General features: G+C 40.1%; 1 protein-coding gene across 1 annotated transcript in view; it reads left to right on the top strand.

Annotated features, from left to right (window-relative positions):
• Positions 1-18,011, top strand: part of XYLB (xylulokinase) — an 80,225-nt gene that overhangs the window by 56,660 nt on the left and 5,554 nt on the right. Inside the window, exons 16-18 of the mRNA XM_014873705.2 lie at positions 9,411-9,469; positions 13,249-13,336; positions 15,526-15,620. Of these exons, the coding sequence (XP_014729191.2) occupies positions 9,411-9,469; positions 13,249-13,336; positions 15,526-15,620 (242 nt within the window). The remainder of the gene's footprint in view (positions 1-9,410; positions 9,470-13,248; positions 13,337-15,525; positions 15,621-18,011) is intronic.

Here is an 18,011-nt window from a genome sequence, read left to right as displayed (position 1 = left end):
GGCTATTAGGTTTCTGCAGACTGTATTTCATTCCTTAGCACCTATAGTTGCTTGGCAACAACATCTGATTTACATGAACCCAGCCCTGTGAATGAATAGTTACCTGGAACCTTTCTGTGCACAAACCCTGAGAAACGTAGCACTTCTCCCATTCACAGTGACAATTATTAGGAAATATTAATTGCTCCTCTCTATTCATCTTTCCATAGCCTTTGTTTTTCAGTTAAAGGGGAACAAACCATATTCTGTGCCTGCCAGGGGTCACACAATTCATTTATAAATAATCCACTTGGAAAGGAGGAGGTTTATTAATAACAGGAGGCTTTAGTGCTGCTCAGAGACCCAGCTGGTACAAGTGGTCCCCAGTGCTGTTCTTTAGGTACAGAAAGAATGAGTTCAGGGGAGTGAAGTAACTCAGCACAGTCACATAGAGCAGGTCAGTGTGATTTCTTTTTTTTTTTTTTTTTTTTTTTTCTGTGAGTAGGTCTGGTATAGTTTTTAGGGAGAAAAATGTTGCTGCCTCAATTTATTTTCTTCTCTTCTTGATATATGGAACTTACTGAACAAACAAAATAAACAGATTTTCTGCTGCCTCTGCTAGTGTTTGGTGAGCAGTTTCACTCTCCTATCAATTAATTTTATTCTTGTGAAGTACTTTTCAACCTGTGGGTTATTTCTATTGAGAGGAGTAGGAGGTATGAAAGAGGAAAATCAAGAAGAAAAATCCTTCATGAGGCACTGAATGAACACAGACCAGTCTTCCTGGACTAGGAGATGAAAGGCTACAGGCAATATTTGTGGATGACAAAACAGTTATAATAACTCTTTTGAAAAAATGTTTAAAGAACACACCCAATTTGCCTTGTTTTGGGAATTCTTTTCTGTTTTTTATCACGCTTATCCTTTGCGAAAATAAAATATTGCTTGGGCTTGACTGTTTTGTTGCATTTCCAGAGGCTTTTATTGCTGTTGTTGATAATACACAAAGGCTGGTGTGGAGGGAAGCAGAGCAGACCTGAGATCTGGTAGAGATCTGCTTTGCAAATCTAGACTCCACACTGTTTTTTTCCCCTCAGGTTTGTTGTGCTTTCGGTTTCTCTAGAATCAAAATACTTGATAGCATGTTCTTTTTTTCTCATCACTTGAGTGGCATTCAAGGTCAGGTCATTGCACCCTGTGCCTTTTAATTATATCTTGTGGCTTTAGGTAATGCTGAACTTGCAGCTCATTATTATTATATTTTCTCCTGTGGACATGTCTTGCTACTGATGCTCATAGTCTGCAGATTAACTAATGCAGAATCGAATGCATTTGTGATCTAAGTACTGAAGAGGCCTTTGTTCTATTCTTGGTTGTTCTTCTGATTTTGTGTGACCTTGGGTGGCTCATTTATCTCCTTGCTTGCTTTTCTCATTTTAACCTCCTATGGATGGTGTCATATGTTGATTTGCCAATGTAATTTTCTTACAAGATTTGCAAGACTGGGTATTGGTGTATGAGGACAAATCTTTGGTAAAAACTGTATTTTTTGTCTTCCTAAATAACTCAGTAATGAACATTATTTACTGATGTATGATCTGTAAAGCCAAATGTGGTACTTAAACACATCAGAATTGTGATAGGCATAGAAGGGTGTGTATTTTGCTGAGTTTCAAGCACAAGTTTCTCATGTGTCAGAATACTGTACTGCAATGCTGCCTACAGAGCACATTTGAAAAAAATTGGTTTTAGTCAGTGGAGAATGCCTAAGGTAGCAGTGACCTTTTTATTAAAACTAATTTTTGAGCATGTCTTGCACGTGTCTGTCTCTGGATGGATGTCTCACCTTAGCCTGGGAACTGAGCAGCAGGAGTTGGTCAGGGTTGCCAGAGGCACTGGAATGTAGCTCAGTGCAGAGCTCTCCAAAATCCTGGGCTCGCTGGGATGGGGACCACAGGACAGCTGACCTCCTCTCACCTGGCTCTGCAGGGCATGTGCATGTTGGAGCTACAGACATTCAGAGCTGGAACATTCCCTCCAAAATGTTCTCCCAGGCAGTTTTCCAGTGCGAGATCCTCTGTGATTTATCAGGAGTTTTTATAAGCTGGTAAATATCTGGATAGGCAAGCTGACAACATGCAGTCAGACACTTCTGGGACAGACATTTTTTAGTGCTCTTACCAACTCTGCCTTTTTTTTTTTTTTTTTTTTTTTTGCAGTGGTTTCAGAGGTGAAGACATTTCTGCAAGGCAATGGTATTACACCAGCAGCACTAAGCATCAGTGGTTTGTGGTCTTGAAATGATGCCTTTTAATGAGTGGCAGAACATAATATCCTTAGCTTCCAAAAAAGAAATACAAGATGTAATTTAATTGTGGTCTGTAAAGTGCCAACATGTGAAGGGGAAACCTAATTTTAATAACTGGAAGGCTAATGCCACAAAGATCAAGTGACTAAAGTTTAAAGAATAAAAACATAAATTACAGGAAAAGTGCAACTATTTAAAGATATTAAACATGAAAACAGACACAGTAAATTCTCAGTCACTTTAGCTGAGGTTCCATGTCTTTCTAAGGTCGCTGTAGTTCAGTGATTACAGATCTGGATTCTGGGATCACTGTGTGGAAATTGTGTGATCTCATTTAAGCAAATGGTCAACTCTGATCTGTTTTTATTTTGGAGCTGTCTGCAGGGATGTTATTGGAAAACTGGATGTGATGGCCAGATTTAAAATGCCTGATTTGCATCTCCTCTAGGTTTTGTTTTTAGATTGATAGCACCTGATTCAGAGCATTTTTTGAGAATCAGTTCATTTGTTACATTGGTTCCAGATCTCTTGCTTCTTTGGTGAACAGCAGGAATTCTGAAGTGGAAGATGAAGGTAGAGGTGTTGCAAAGAGCCTTATGAATAATTGTGGCAACATAGGGTAAATCAAAGCTTGTTCTTTGTTAGGTTAAGCCTTTAATTGGAGCTTTGGCTACTTTATAGATGTTTGAATAACTGCTGAATAGTTTGAGGTTATTAGTATTTTCCCCAAACACACAGTTCTTATAATATCCAAACTTTGGGTAACAAAAGAGGAAAGTTGAGTGGCTGAAAAAAAAAATTAAACTTGTTGTAAACAGTCACATTGGTACATTAATCCTTTTTATCTTACTACTTCATGAAATGTTACTTTTTTTTTTAATTAGTTGATTCAGAACCTAGAAATTAGATGAGGAAGAGATAACAAAGTTCATTCGTTATATTGCTTCTAGTAATAATGACTTCAAGAGAGGACTTCCCCCAGTAAATTTTCAGTGTTGACCAAAGAGATTTTAAGTGTTCACAAAATCACAGAAAGACTGGGAGTGAACTTAAAGATCATCTAGTTCCAACCCCTCTGCTGTTTCTTCCATCTCTTTCCTTAAAAGCTTCAGAGAAATATTTTTCCAAAATATTCAACCTTTATCAACAAAAATGATTTGTCTGAATCTGCTGTTTTTTCCCCCCTTTGCTATAAGCTCTAGCGCAGAGTTGTGAAATTGTTTTTAATACCTTACCTTTGGAATTTGTCCCAGGCTTCATCATAATATTCTGTCAAGCAGAGATCTGTCTCTAAAAAAATAAATAAAAAACCCACTGTGAATTGATAAGCAATTGCAACTCTGCAGTATTTCTACAAGAATTGCAAATATTTCAGAGGCCTTGTTGTGAGCATGTCAATGTATATGTTATAACAATGTTATGACTATTGATCTGCTTGTTCCCAAAGAAGTCTTTACCACTCATGTACCAAAGTTTTCCCTGCAGTACAATTCTGCTGCAGTCAGTCAATGAAGTTGAATTGCATCTTCAGTTGATTTTGTTTCCTCTGTAGTACCTCTTGGGCTCTGTGGTTTGTTTTTTTTTATTTTTGGGGGGTGATCTGCAGTAATTTAAACTGCTATTGAGATAATTTATGTGCATGGTTTTTCTTTATTTCTTCCTCAAATCCATCAAGAAGGAAAAGGCTTTGAGTCAACATTAAATTTTAAATTAATCTCCGAGCTGAGCTAGGCTAGGATGGTTTTCAATAAGGTAATTTGGTGTCTTCAAGCTTCAGATTCTGAAATCCTAAGTTTTTTCCTGATTGAAATAAGGTCTTAGGAAAATCAAATTTGACATCTTGATGAAGAACAATTTCTTGAGAACATAAGGTGGCCTGTGACTATCAGTGGTACATGAGCCTTGGTTACCAAACTCTTCCTACTCTGTTTCAACTTTGCTGTTGCTCCTCTGCTCATTTTAGTGGTGTTATTCTTGCCTTGCAGCACTGTGAGCAAGAAGAATCATGCCTGGTCTCCCCCACCATCTAATCATTGTAGAGACTTTATCTATGTAAGTAGTCTAAGTGTTGAGAATATTAGGCATATTTATCATTGCTGATGAGAAAATCCAGGCTTTCCCCCCCCCTCTGTTGAATTACAGCTGATTTAATGGTAGCTCTACTACAGTGGCCTTAGAGGCTGATGATCAATTCTATCTGTAAAAGTTGTTTTTCTTCCCTAGGCACTACATTTAAAAAGTAAGACTAAATTTTGTGTCTGGAAAATTCCTGACAAGCATTCAAGCAACCCTCAGTGAAATTCAAGTATGTTACAAAATATATGAAAACTTCTTCACTTGCCAGTTAGAGAGTGACCATCCTCTATGGCAAACCTGGCTTGCTTTTGTCAGTAATAAATTAGCTGATGCTTCAAAGTGAAAGTCAGAAACACTTCTAAAATATAGTTTTTCAATGGCTTTTACTTGGGTAGTTGAATTTGTCTAAATAAAAAAAAAGGAGAAAAAGGATATAACCAGTTTCCATTACTTTTGCCTCATTCATGTTTAGGACCCAGTCCTAGAAGTCTCAGGGACATAAAAGGCCATATTTAAAAGGGTGTAGTTAAGATAAATCTCTTACCATAGCAGGAGTTAAATTTCAGAGTCTTTATATGAATAAAGAAAATGGGCATGAATTTTGGAAGAGTTAATAAGTGAGGAGGATGATTTTGGAATATTTATTTGATAAATGGGACAAAATAACCATATATTTTTGTTTTGTTGAATGGAAAGCTAGCAAATACTTAAAAAAAAATTACAGTGTTTGAAGTTAATCAGAGAAATAAAGGAGGGGCTTTCCTTGTTGCTTGCAAATTGTAAATTGCAGTTATTTGCAATCATGCTTATAACTGGCATGGGTTCATGTGCCTAATCAGCTGCTTTTTGAATACATGTTCTATTGTTCTGTTTTATTTATGGATTCACTTGTGATGAGAAAGATCTTATGAAGCTGTTTGGATGAGTTCTTGCAATTGTCTTTTAAGAGTTTTGAAAGTCAGTGAGTGCCTGGAGTTTGGGGTAAAAGCCAGGACTAGTGGTACTGAGTAGCACCGAAAACTTAGATGAGAAAGTTGAAGGATTTTCAGCCTCAAAATGGAACGTCAATTTTTGGTTTCAGATTGAGGTGCATGAACCAGCAAAATTCTGTAGTGGCACAGGGACACAGACCTGCTGTTTCTGTCCAGCTGAAATACAGCAAGGTCCAAAAGCCCTGAGGTCAGGAGTCATCCCACTAATTTCAGCACCAGTCTGATCTGACCCTCTCCTGGTGGAACAGGAGGCTGAATTTCTACCTCAGCCTCCCTGCACGAATGATGTGGCAGAAGACTTTTAGTGATAATTATTAGTGTTACCCTTCTGACTGGTGTGAGTGTGCTGACATAATTATTTTTCTTAATATCTCCATTTATCATCAGAGAGTCACAGAATGCTCTCAGTTGGAAGGGACCCACAAGGATCATCGAGTCCAACTCCTGGCCCTGTACAGGAGATCCCCAAAAGCCACACCATGTGACCAAGAACATTGTCCAAACACTTATATACACTTACATACTAATATACAGTGATGCAGGACTGCAGTCTTTTTGGGACCACTGACAATGCTGAACATGTATCATTGTAATTTCCCTCTATTCACAGTGACAGATTTTTTTTCTTTTCCCTATGTACCTTTCAATAAAAGCAGTATCTTGGCTGAAAGCAAGAGACAGGAGATGAACTTTAATATCACTCAGGTCTTGCTGGATCTCTGTGGAAGGCACACTGAGTGTTTTTTTGTGCATAGTAACATGCACAGAGTGTGCTGCCGTCTGAGCCTTGTGTGGGAAAATATCTTTTGCTCAGATGTCCCACATAAACTTCTTTACTTGGGTCTTCTTCCCTCCTCCTGTCCAGTGGGAACCATTATTTTAACTATTTTGTTAGATGAATCACCACGTTCCATAGAAGAGAACAGATCTCTAGAAAATGTGCATATGGCAGAACAGCACTGTGCCCTGTGCAGCTCCAAACACTTTCTAGGTAGGGTTAAAATTCAGCATCAGCTCTCTAAAACATAATCAGTTTTTCAATAAGAAAGAAATAAACTAGCTGGTTAGGTACTATTCAGGGAGCTTTTATTTAAAATATGCTTAAATCTTTTGAAATCTGTTTCTCTCAACTGTCAAAGAATTGAATTAATGAATTATGTTTACGACAGTTGTTGTTGAGGTTTTTTTAGTAACACTGTGAAGTTCTCTTTGTGCAGTGCTGTAGGGGATGGATGGTAGCTCCTGACAGATTCAAACACAGCTGGCTGAGAACACTGCTGGTGATGGATGAGCAATGTCTCTGTTAATGCCTTTTATACATAAATGATGGGCTTGCTTTATTTATTTATAAGATGTATCCAATTACACATCTCAGAGCAAATGTCCACTGTTCAGTAAAGCACACAATATTGGCATTAAGAAGACAATCCCTGGAATCAGTGATCAATGTATTTTCCTCATTTGCTGGAGAGACCCTGAAAGAAGTAAATCTAGAATTCAGCAAATTCAAGTAGTTCTTTAGGGAGCTGATCTTTGTGTGTAAGAAGTGACTGAACTCAGCGAGGGATGATGTTGTCTCTGCTCTGGCCAGCTGCAGAGCCCCACGTTCACCTGAGATTTTGCTTCCATGTGGCCTGAGTGGATCAGTCCCACCTGTACAGCAGCTCAGAGTCTGTCATCCCACAGAGATGGCTGAAGCTCACTGGGCTCTAACCTGCTGGGATGTGTTTCAGTGAAGTGAGCCATCTTATTTACTCAAAGAGGAGGAGAATGAATGGTTTTGCCCTTCATGTAGCTTCAGCATAGGTTTTTGGGTGCTTTTACTGTGTCTGTGTGTGTTTGTACTCATGAGTGGATCCAATTTAGAATGTGAGTTGTCTAACCAGTGTTAGAAATTGTACAGTGTAAATTAAATAAGGGTTTTTTTATCAAGTAGGTTAAGTATATGCTGAAATAATTATTCGTATTTTGCTACAAAAGAATTAGTCTGGATTAAGGTGGGTGTGCAGATAGCAGCATGTTAGACAATTTTAGGAGATCTGGTTTGGCCTCTTGGAAGACACCTAACTCAGCAGATAGTGGGGTAAATGCTTACTTGTGTGTGGTCTGCATTAAATAGGAAATGCACTGTAAATTTACCCCCATGTTTCTGATAACTTATTGAGTTACAGTGATGGCATGAATTTATAATGTAGCCAAAACCTGAAGGTTCTGACCTAGCAAGGAGTAAGTCTCCCATCCATTCCTGGATTCCCAATGCAAACTTTTGGGAAGTTGTGGAGCAGAAGCCCTGAGACAGAGAGCTGGCAGTGCAGGAGGCAGCTGAGCTGAGATGTGTTTGCTGTTCTCACAGGGGTGGCTGCTCTTTGGCTTTGGCATGTTTGTGTTGCCCACTGTCCTTCCCTGATGGTGGGAGCCCAGCAGTGGGTTCAGCCCCTTTCCAGAGGCACTGCAGACCAAGCCTGACTCATTCTTTGGTTTGAGCTGCTGGGAAGTGCAGCCAGTGTGTTTGTTTCTCATCCTGCCTTGCTGTCTGTCTCTGAAATGTGGTGTTTTCATGTTGGATGTGGTAGTTCTGCAAGAATTTATATTCACAACAGGGTTTAGCAAGACAGAATTGTGACTACCAGGCAAATAATTTAGAGTTTGGTTTGGTTTCTAGGAACAGAGGCTTACTAGTTATTTTTCACTGGTTTCTGTGCTATTATGTTGTTGTGATAATCTTGGCAGGAATCTGTCACTCTGTGTTGGTATAATTGAAACTTGTTTTCCCTGAGGAATCACTCTGCTGTTTGTTTTATTTGTTTACTGACATTGACAGAGATCCTAATGGCTTTTAAAACCCAATTTGTGCATCACTGAATATCCTCCAAAGAGGAAAATAAATTTAATTTTATCAGTAAAATAGGGTCTCCCATGCAATGCTTTGTCTGGGTCTTGGGCTCCACCTGAGCACCCAGATGGGGGTTTGGAAATGGTGTGATGAGCTGCATCTTCTGATAATTTCTAATTCTGTCTTCAGGCCATTAAGATACTTGAAAGGATAAATGACAATAAGTTATTTAGGGCATCAGTGTAAGTTGCTCAACATTGCCTTGTGAGAAATAAATTATCTTTAGCTTTTATTAGAAAGGAAGTTAAGATAACAAAACAATAACTACAGTGAAGTTTCCCTTTTGGGAGGGTATACATAATGGTATCACTTATTATTGTCATAAATCAGGATAATTAAGTGTTTAGTTTTTCTTAAAAAATTCAAGATATCAAAATGTTTATGCATTTATTTTGTTCTAAGCCTTTGAAGAACGACAGTGAGACCATTTGGACTATTTATGTTGGTAATGCCTTGCTGAATTGTGATTATGGATAGATATGTGCCTTGTTGCATGCCGTGCTCCAGAGGAGCATGCACACAAATAAATGGTGAGGCAGACATTCAGGAATGTAGAAGGAAGGATGGGTTTCTTCAAGCCTAAAGAACACAGGATATGTTATCTCCCCCAAAGCTGTGCATTTGCACTGGTTGAAGATTCAGATTTTTTTTTAATTTTAGTGAAGTGATTTAGACCATCTCTAATTGCCTTTTGACACACTTCCTTGTCATTCAAGCACATAGGGATTGCCCAGGTTTCAGTGAACTCTGACTGTGAACGTCATGAGGAGATAAGTTTGGAAAATACTGCTGATTTTAAAGGTTATCTGTCAGTTTGTATATATACAGCTATGAGCCAAACCAATCTGACCTCAAACCAGAGCTGTAATATAATAACACTGCCTTTCTTACTCTGTATCTCCTTTGCAAATCTCCCTGACATTGATAGCACTACAATAATAATAGATCTGCAATATTTATGTTGCCTCTTCTAAGGAAATGTTCTAATGTGCCCTGGAAAAGTGGGTAATTAGTGTTATCTCCTTTTTTACAGAAGGTAAATTAAAGGTACAGAGAGAGAACCCTGACTCCCACCTCCTTATTCTCACTGTACTTGGTTCAGTAGCACAAATCTTGACCATATGTACTATCAGTTTGATTTGTACTTTTTCTTGCATTGCAGTGCCCAGAACAAGGGTTTTGGCTACTGGTGGCGCATCCCACAATAAAAAGATCTTACAGGTAAGTAGAAAATTAAATCCTGAACTGAACTTGCGGTTACATCTCCATTTTTATTTTGCTGTACTGAATCCAAGTCACTGCAGCTGCACAGGAAGGTGTGGATATGGAATTGTGAATCTGCTGCAGCTCTTTGGACTTTTTCTTCAGATTTAGTGCAAAAACCTTTAGCCCAGTGCTAATTTTACATTGAACTTAGAGATTTTTTTCACACTTGACTGGTTTTATGAGTGTGTATCTGAAGCACTGGTGATTTCCAGGTCTCATCACTTAAATCAATCAGAAAAGAAATCACAAAGAAATTTCGTATATAATACCTGAGATTTTTTTTTTTGCTGTCGTTCAGGTCAAAGTCAAACCACTGGTTTCTTTACACTGAAGGGGAATTATGCTGGTGTTAAACACTGAGAAAACCCAGCAACGAACAAACACCCTCATACAAACCTCAACCCTCTGCCTTTGTGGTGCTTATTAGCATCACATCAATTGCTGGGAGGAGGCTGCACTTTTGTAGGGTCGTTCCTCTCTCTTCCCAAGCTCCTCTTTTGCTGCTGCTGCACATCCAGCCTGGGTAAGATCCTTCATCCATCTCTGGAGAGCAGAGATCCGTGTGCTCTCTGTTCCTGCCCACTGAGACTTGGCAAAGCCTGGCTCACAAATGGCGAGAGGCCTCTCACCTGGCTTGTGACAGCACAGAGCGAGACATCTGGATTGGGATTCATCCTGCCCAAAGCCAGCCGTCTGTGATGGGATGTCTGCTCACGATCTGTCAACCCTGTCATAGTCGGGGGAGATCCCGGCTGCTGCAGAGCAGAGGAAAACGGATGGCATTGTAACTTAACAAATGCAAATGTCTCCTCCTGGGTGATCCAAGGAGATTTCTGGGCTCCAAGGGCTGCCTTGACAAGCTCCCTTTTAATCACAGGCTCCAACGCTGACCTGGAAGTACACATGTACACCACAAATCCTAATCTTGGGCCAGGTCTTATTACTGGTGGTAGTGAACACAGGGTGAAATGTTTTTTTGGGATGCCAATCCCTTCCCATCAGCTCCAGAGAGCAGAGGCCAGCCTCAGCTGCACACCATTCTCTTTGACAATTGCAGGCAATTCTCTGCTCCACAAAACCTGAGCTGGCTTAAATGGAGGTTGAAGAGCAAAAAAGCAAAAAGCTGTTTTCTGCTAAGGCATCTAAACCACGTGTGTTGCTGTTTGTACAGCTGATAGGGGAACAGCAAATTTGGCATGTTTTGCCTGCAGATGTCACTTCTCTTCATCTGCTTTGGTTACTTTGCCTAAGAATGTGACATTGGAAAATTAACTGATTGGTTAATTGCTTAAAACATTGGTCCTTACAGGTTTAATTCTGCTGAGGGTACATCAGGAAAGATTGCATTCACAGATGAGTTTGTTTTTAAAGCTGTATTTCTAGTTTGGGTGCCAGGAGGATCTCCTTGCTATGGAATGAAGCAGAGAAACAAATGTTCCTAAAATATGTAATTTGGCAAGATACACAGCTGAAAAATCATGGGATTGGGAGAGTGGTGGCTGGGGTGCCTACTCTTCACGTATAACAATCTAGCTAGTTTTAAAACTCATTACAAGTGCTTTAAAATAATATGATCAATACAGTGTCATTCACTTAATTCAATCACTGCTTAATTGGATCTTTCTTTTTAATTTAATCAAAACCTCAGAAACCGTATCAGTTGCATAAAGAATAACAGCTTCCACCCTTATCATGGTCAATTTTGGATAATTTGTTCCAGGGCTACGAAAGACTATCATTTAATTAATCAACGTTCAGGAACTCCTATATTTCACACCACAAAGGCGACAACTTAGGAAAACCTGTTAAAAAAAATTTAGTAGGGCAGCTTTCTCCACAGTTCCAGGAAGCTTTTTATAACATATGTGGTGCTTGATTAATGACCACATGGAACATAGTGAATTATCTTTACCAGTAGAACCTCTAACAGTTTATTTTTAAATTATTTGTGAGAGATACCACAGTTCCAAATGACTTACCAAATGTATGAACTTTAATTTTTATTTTATAATAGTAGTAAAAAAGTTTTATTTGTTAAATTGTTAAAATGTTATTTGTAGTATTACAGCACTTCTTAGTAATCATTATGGAGTAAAGCTGCATTGTATGAGGCTCTTCAGAGATGCAAAAAACCGAAAAATTGCTGTCCAAAAGATTGTACAGTTTAAACTTAAGAAATGGCTACTAGAGATGAGGTGAAGATGCATATGAGGAATATATTGAAACAAAGTGGTAGCACTAGCTGGCAGGATGGGCAGTGGGACTAGACCTCTGTGACCTTAAAATTTCCAGAGGACTTTTTAATAGATAACCACGATTAATTTTTCATTTGTTCTCTAGCATTGAGGCTCATGTGTTGCTCAATGCTTGCTTGCAAATGAAATTAGCCAATCCTGACTCTTCTGTCTTACCAGAAGAGCGTTTTAAGTGTATAAGCTCAGGCTTCCATTGGGTTCTAGTTAGCAAACAGCCACTTTCATTTAAATTGTGAAAATCAGTGATTTTCAAAGGCTTTGATTTGAAGATTCTCTACAAAATTTCAGAGAAAGTACATTAAATTTGTAAAGGATTTTCCTGTATATTTCTATAAGTGATATGGATTTCATTTCTTAGTCATTTTTTATGAAGCCTTGGGGTCCATCCACAGCAGGGTTATAAATTCCAGGATCAGGGTTGCCTTGCAGTAATCCAAATGGTTTGGAAGGCTGGACATTCTGGCTTTATTTTAGACTCAATTGCATGGATTTGAGTCAGGTGAGACACTTCTCCCTTTGGCAAAAGTAATAAACTCAGCACAGGTTATATCTGAATTGTTTTCTGCTCCTGTTGCTCAGCCTGAGGGGCACCTGCAGTCCTAGAAGTGATGAAACCAAAAGAGAAAGCATGTGCTAACAATGTTTTTGGAGAGGAGTTATTGAACCTCCTATGTCCTTATACAAATAGGTCTTAATTGCCCTCCTTTTGTATTTTTTTTCTAACCTTAAACTGTGGGGAAGAGCACATGTACTCAGTGGATGTGAGGTGCTGATTTCAATGCAAAATGATGTATAGTTGAGTAACTTTAGTATCTGTTGGATACCATAATCAATCCTTTGCCTGTAAAATTTTATTTGTATTATTCTAGCCAAGTGTCTCAATATATATTCATAGCTAAGGTTCCCTTAAAAGCAGGAAAATGGTAAATTTAGGGACTATGTAATCAGCTCCTGTGTCATTCTCCCTGCTGATCCTAATAGGATGGGAATGGTGGAGATGAAGAAGAAAGGTTTAGCAGGCCTTCGTATTGCTGGAGGCTTATTTTTATCCCAGTTTAGAACTGAGGAGCCATGACTGGTTCTTCTCTCTTTCCTTCCTACTTGAACCAGCCTTAACACAATGGAAGAAAACAAGCTCCAGTTCCTGAGCAGGTCTCCTTGCCCTGACATCAGCCTTTAGCATGGGCTGATTGTGTGAGCTTTTGAGAGATGATGCTTGAACCAGGGCTCCTCTGAGCTTGTGACCAAGAGATCTGGAGAGAAATGGGACTTTATTTACTGGCTAGAGTTACATCTGTAGCTCAGAATTACCAATATCCCGTTGTGTGACAAGTTCATGCCTCATTGTTGCCTGCAGTGCTTCTTTCCACAGTTTCCTGAGTGTTTGGCTGGGGCTTGGGACAGCTGCTTATTTCCTTGAGCAGTGATGAAGGATTTCTTTTTTTCTTTGTGTTTCATGGATGCTTTGATGCTCCTCAGGTCCTGTCTGACGTGTTCAACGCGCCCGTGTTCACCATCGACACGGCCAACTCTGCTTGTCTGGGAAGTGCTTACAGAGCAATCCATGGTAAGGCTGCCAGGACATGCTTGTGAGCAGTCAGGGAATTTAATTTCACTTGCTTAATACCTTGGGATTAATGTTACTGGGCATGAGGGGGGAGTAAAGCTGTGCACATCTGACTGGAAGGTCACACAGGTCAAAGAGGGATTTTTGCTCTCAGTACACTTGGATTAGACCAGAGAATAAAATTTACATTGTAATTCCAGGCCTGGTGGCTGCTTCTCAACCAAGGGATGGAGTGTGGGAAGTGTTGGTACTGTCCAGGAAAGGTTGAGGACCTTCACATGTTGAGTTGCTACATCTGTGGAAGAATACAGCCCAGCTGAAGGTGCTGGTGCAGCCTGCTGCCCCAGTTTGTGATCTGGGCTGTAAACTGGGTTGCTGAAATGGCCAAACCAAACAAAAGGCTGATCCTAGCAAAGAAGATCAATGAGGGCAGGGACAACAAGACCTATAATGCTGCTGGCAGTATTAAACCTATATTTATCTTCCAGCTTTTAAGCATCACATTGAAAGATATGCAAGGTGTCCTGGGCTCCATGCACTTTGTCTTGTAAAAGCATGGATCTTGGGATACTCTTAGCTTGACCAGTCATCTTGCTTGCTGTACTATGTCACTCACTCTAATACAACAGTCCAAGCCCCAGGATTTACATGTTAATTAACTTATATCTATTAATGCATGTGGATGTGTGTTAAGGATGGGCCATCAGATATTTAAGACTCGAATCCCAACCATGAATTTTTATCCATGTATTTTAAAGTGGTTTTTAAGATCTTCCACACTCCTTGAATTATTTAGTTGTAAGTCCTTGTTTAGGTCAACTTCAGCTAGCCTCAGTTTTTCTGATTTGAATCTTTAGGATTTGGGCCTTAAGACATGGGCAACTTTTCTACAAGTTCATGTAAGACCATGGGATTGCAACAAGTATGGAAAAGATAACATCAGCCATCAGAAGAAATCAAGTTTTAATTTTAGAAACAAATTCTGCTGTCACATTATAGCATCTAAAGACTACATGATCTCTTGCATTTGAAAACAGCACAGAAAATTGCATGACCAAAACCTGAATTGGTGTGTTTAATGCACACAGCATGCTCTCCTCTTTATCTCCAGAAAAGGCACAAGGATTCTGTCAGACTTTTGCAGGACAGTGGAAACACTTGGATTATCTGTATATTTGAAGCCACAATGGGACCATTTTTGCACCTCATGGGTTGAGTTTCCAAACTGTTTTCCTTTATACTCAAACTTTCCCTTCTGCTTCAGAAGCCTCCCAGCCCCTAATGCTGCAGGCAAATTCCTTGTCTGTGAATGCCTTTGAAGTGTGGAGCCATCGTGAAAGTTTGTGAGGATATTTTGTGTGTGAGAGTTGTGTATTCCCTCTGCCAGTTTGGCATGAGGGATGTGGAGGCTTGGCTGACAGAGCGTTTGAGCGAGGATTTCGGATGCTGTGCTGATGGAGGGACTCCTTGGCTCACATCCTCTGCCAGCCAAGCCCCAGGGGGTTTGCTGTGTGTGTTCCTAAATGGCATTTTTGATTGATGCTTTCAGCTGCCTCACTCTTGGCCAGGCAAAGGAATTGAGGGAAAGTGAGGACTTGCTAATATAAATGAAATACTGATGGCAAGGGCTCTTCAATAATATTACAATGTGCATCTGGGGTGTTTCACAGTTAGCCTGGGGTTCTTAGAAGGTGTGCAGGGAGCTCCTGAAATGATGTGATTTGCTCACAAAGCAAAATGCTGTCATAGCAGAACTCCCCTGTTATTTTGCTTCTTTTCACATAAATATATTTAATAATCTGTGGCGTATTTTCTTGAAAGTGTTTTCATTTCTCTTCATTTTTATGTTTAGTCACATTTTGTCCTTGAATCCCTTGCTTCCATGTATTTTCACTGCTGTTTACTGTATTGTTGTAACCATAAATAATTACTGATATTGTTGAGTAGCATTTCTGCTGCTTACCTGTTCCCCAGGGTACGAATTGAGTGATTGGCAAAAACTCAATCACAGAGTCCCCACTTCCCAGGCTAGCTCATAGGAATGTAAGATCTTCTGCCATTTATCCTTCAATCCTGAATGCTGACCTGACCAGGGAAGATCAATATAATGTATTAATTTGCTAGGGAGTCAGGGCACATCCCTCATGGTGTTTTTTTTGCATTGATCAGGATTGTGGTTCTCATTGCAGGACTTGTAGCTGAGAGGAATGTGTCCTTGGCTGATGTTGTGAAATTAGCACCCGAGCCCAGATTGGCTGTTACACCCACCCCAGGGGCTGAGGAGGTGAGCAAGTTTGGGAACACCATTTTTCTCTTCATTCCCTGTCTGCTTCAAAATGTTGGGGTTTGCTAATTCTTCTGGTATAATAGATTAATTTAGGAAACACTTGGTTACACAGTTCTTATTCCTTGTTGTAAAGAGAGATTTGATTCTGAGAGATATTTGGTGTTGTAATGATACAATAATCTGATGCCACCATCCTGGTCTGTGAGAATGAATTTTCCTAACAAGGCATGATCAGAGAGCAAAACCTCTTAAGGGACAGAAAAAGTTATAAAATAGGTTGAATTTGGATAGAGTTCAGTCAGGTTGTAGCTGATAATCTTGACAAAATAATCTGGACTTGTTTGCAGCAAGCATCATGGAAAAAAGGGTGGTGACTGTGCTTTTTGGCTTCTTGGAAAACATCTCCAAAAATCCTTCCTGTCTGTAAACAGTGGTCAGCACATTGTATATAATCACTAGTAGCTCCCACTTGGAAACCATGCCAGCTGGGAGGATGCAGTAGGCACAGGTCTTTGGTTCTGTGCCCATCCTGTGAATTTCGGCACGTCTGAAGGTGAGGCTTGTGCTTTATGGCCCACAAAGACAAAGCAGAAGGGATAGTCATTGTTGGTAACTATGTGATTCCAGCCCTTGTAAAACCAAGGAAGGAATCATTGTGTCAGGCTCTCCAGTGCAGCCCTGCACGTTTCACTCCCAGCCAAAGGCTTTAGTTTACAACAGCTTTGGAAATATAATGCACAGTAATAAATAAACAATACAATATAGCAACATTCCTGGAGAACACATGTTTAAATAACAGAGGTGAATCTCACCAAGGTCTTCAGCTGTGCAAATACTTTTTACATCAGCACAGCCTTACACACTCTACCATTTATGAGATTTGGAAGTGGCCTAACTACAGGCAACAAGGTTTTAAAGCTTTTATTTAAACTGGGAAATTAATGATCTGCCAAAACTACTAACTCCCAGCTACATGTGTAGAGGAGCACCAGATATCATCATGAGTAATAATAGAAATGATCATGCTGCATTGTGCCTGCCAGCATATTATTTAATTATTAACTGAGATGGAGGAGCTCAGTAATCGAATAGAAGTCCCCTTCAGAAATATTAAGACATTGAATAATTTAAACTTGATTGATCTGATCTCATTTACTCAACCTTCCCCCCTCATTTTAAAAGATAAAATAATTAACAGCAGTGGCCTGTGCCACGTGTGCTGCAGCTGAAGCTCTCTGCAGGGAGCACAGCACAGGAGCAGCTCCCTGGTGTCTGATCCAACCTCACATCGCTGCCCTGTTCCCCCCCAAAATGCTGTGTGCTGAAAAGCTGCCAGCCTGGCTGGGCTGGAGGTGGGGAGTGCTCAGAGACCTGCTGCTGCTTCAGCTATAAAACTCAAGGGCACAGAATACAGCTGTCACTCACCTTGCTTGCCTTGCAAGCACCTTGTACCCCTGCAGGGGCCGAGCAAACCTGACTGGAGAGATCACTGGAGAATTCAGATACCTCTTTTCTATTTTGCTGTCTGCATAAAATGGCCTGGAAGCTAAAAGAGTTAATTATCTCCTTCCCAATACTTTCCTTTTCCACATGGTTAGACCTGGCTCTCCTTGCACATCTTTGTTATTGGTTTTAAGTGATCCACAGTAGAGAGTTGTTGCCCCAGTAGATAGGAATGAATGACAGGGAGGCAGTGGCCAAACAGCATGGAAAGGAATAACCATTCCTGCTCCTTAGCTTAGCTTTCCAGTTTCATTCCATTAAAATCAGCTTCTCACAGTTACATATTCCACACCATTTCTTTTTTCTTCCTGCCTTGTAATTTTGCAGTTGATGGTGGATTCCCTGGCTAGTTTCATGGCTGTGAAGCTGCAGAAAGCCAGAGGGCCTGTCAGTAATACAGTGTGTTAGCATGAACAGTGCAGTAAAAATTCATAATGCAATGAGTCAGTTTGATTCTGTTTTACACAGGGCTGCATCTCCCTGTCCATCCAATTTCATTCTGTTGAGGTTAGAGCCTTTCACTTAAATGATAGTTCTTTTTATAAACTTCAAAGTCATCCTGAGGTTAAGCCCTGTCTTGCTGAGGAGCTCTTCTGAAAGAGTCTGGCTTACCAATGTGAAATTCCCCCAACCACTTCTTTACATTTTTTGGACGGCTACAGCTAGATCTTGGCAGGGTGGAGAGAAAACAGGTCACAACACAGCAATCTGCTCTGGTTTTCATCCTTTCTTCCTGGTATAGGTTGGAGACAACGTGTTAGATCATTGGAGAGAGGAAAACCTCCTGTAGACAGAGGTCAAATGGGACAGTTTGATGTAGCTTCCCCTTCATTGCCAAGGCCTGTGCCCGCAGCAGGGGTTTCCAGGAACCAAAAATGCAAAAAG

Source organism: Sturnus vulgaris, chromosome 1, assembly GCF_052056855.1.
Source record: "Sturnus vulgaris isolate bStuVul1 chromosome 1, bStuVul1.hap1, whole genome shotgun sequence".
Classification (NCBI taxonomy): Eukaryota; Metazoa; Chordata; class Aves; order Passeriformes; family Sturnidae; genus Sturnus; species Sturnus vulgaris.
The sequence above is the reverse complement of the archived record's forward strand: the minus strand, read 5'-3'. Positions and strand labels throughout refer to the sequence as shown.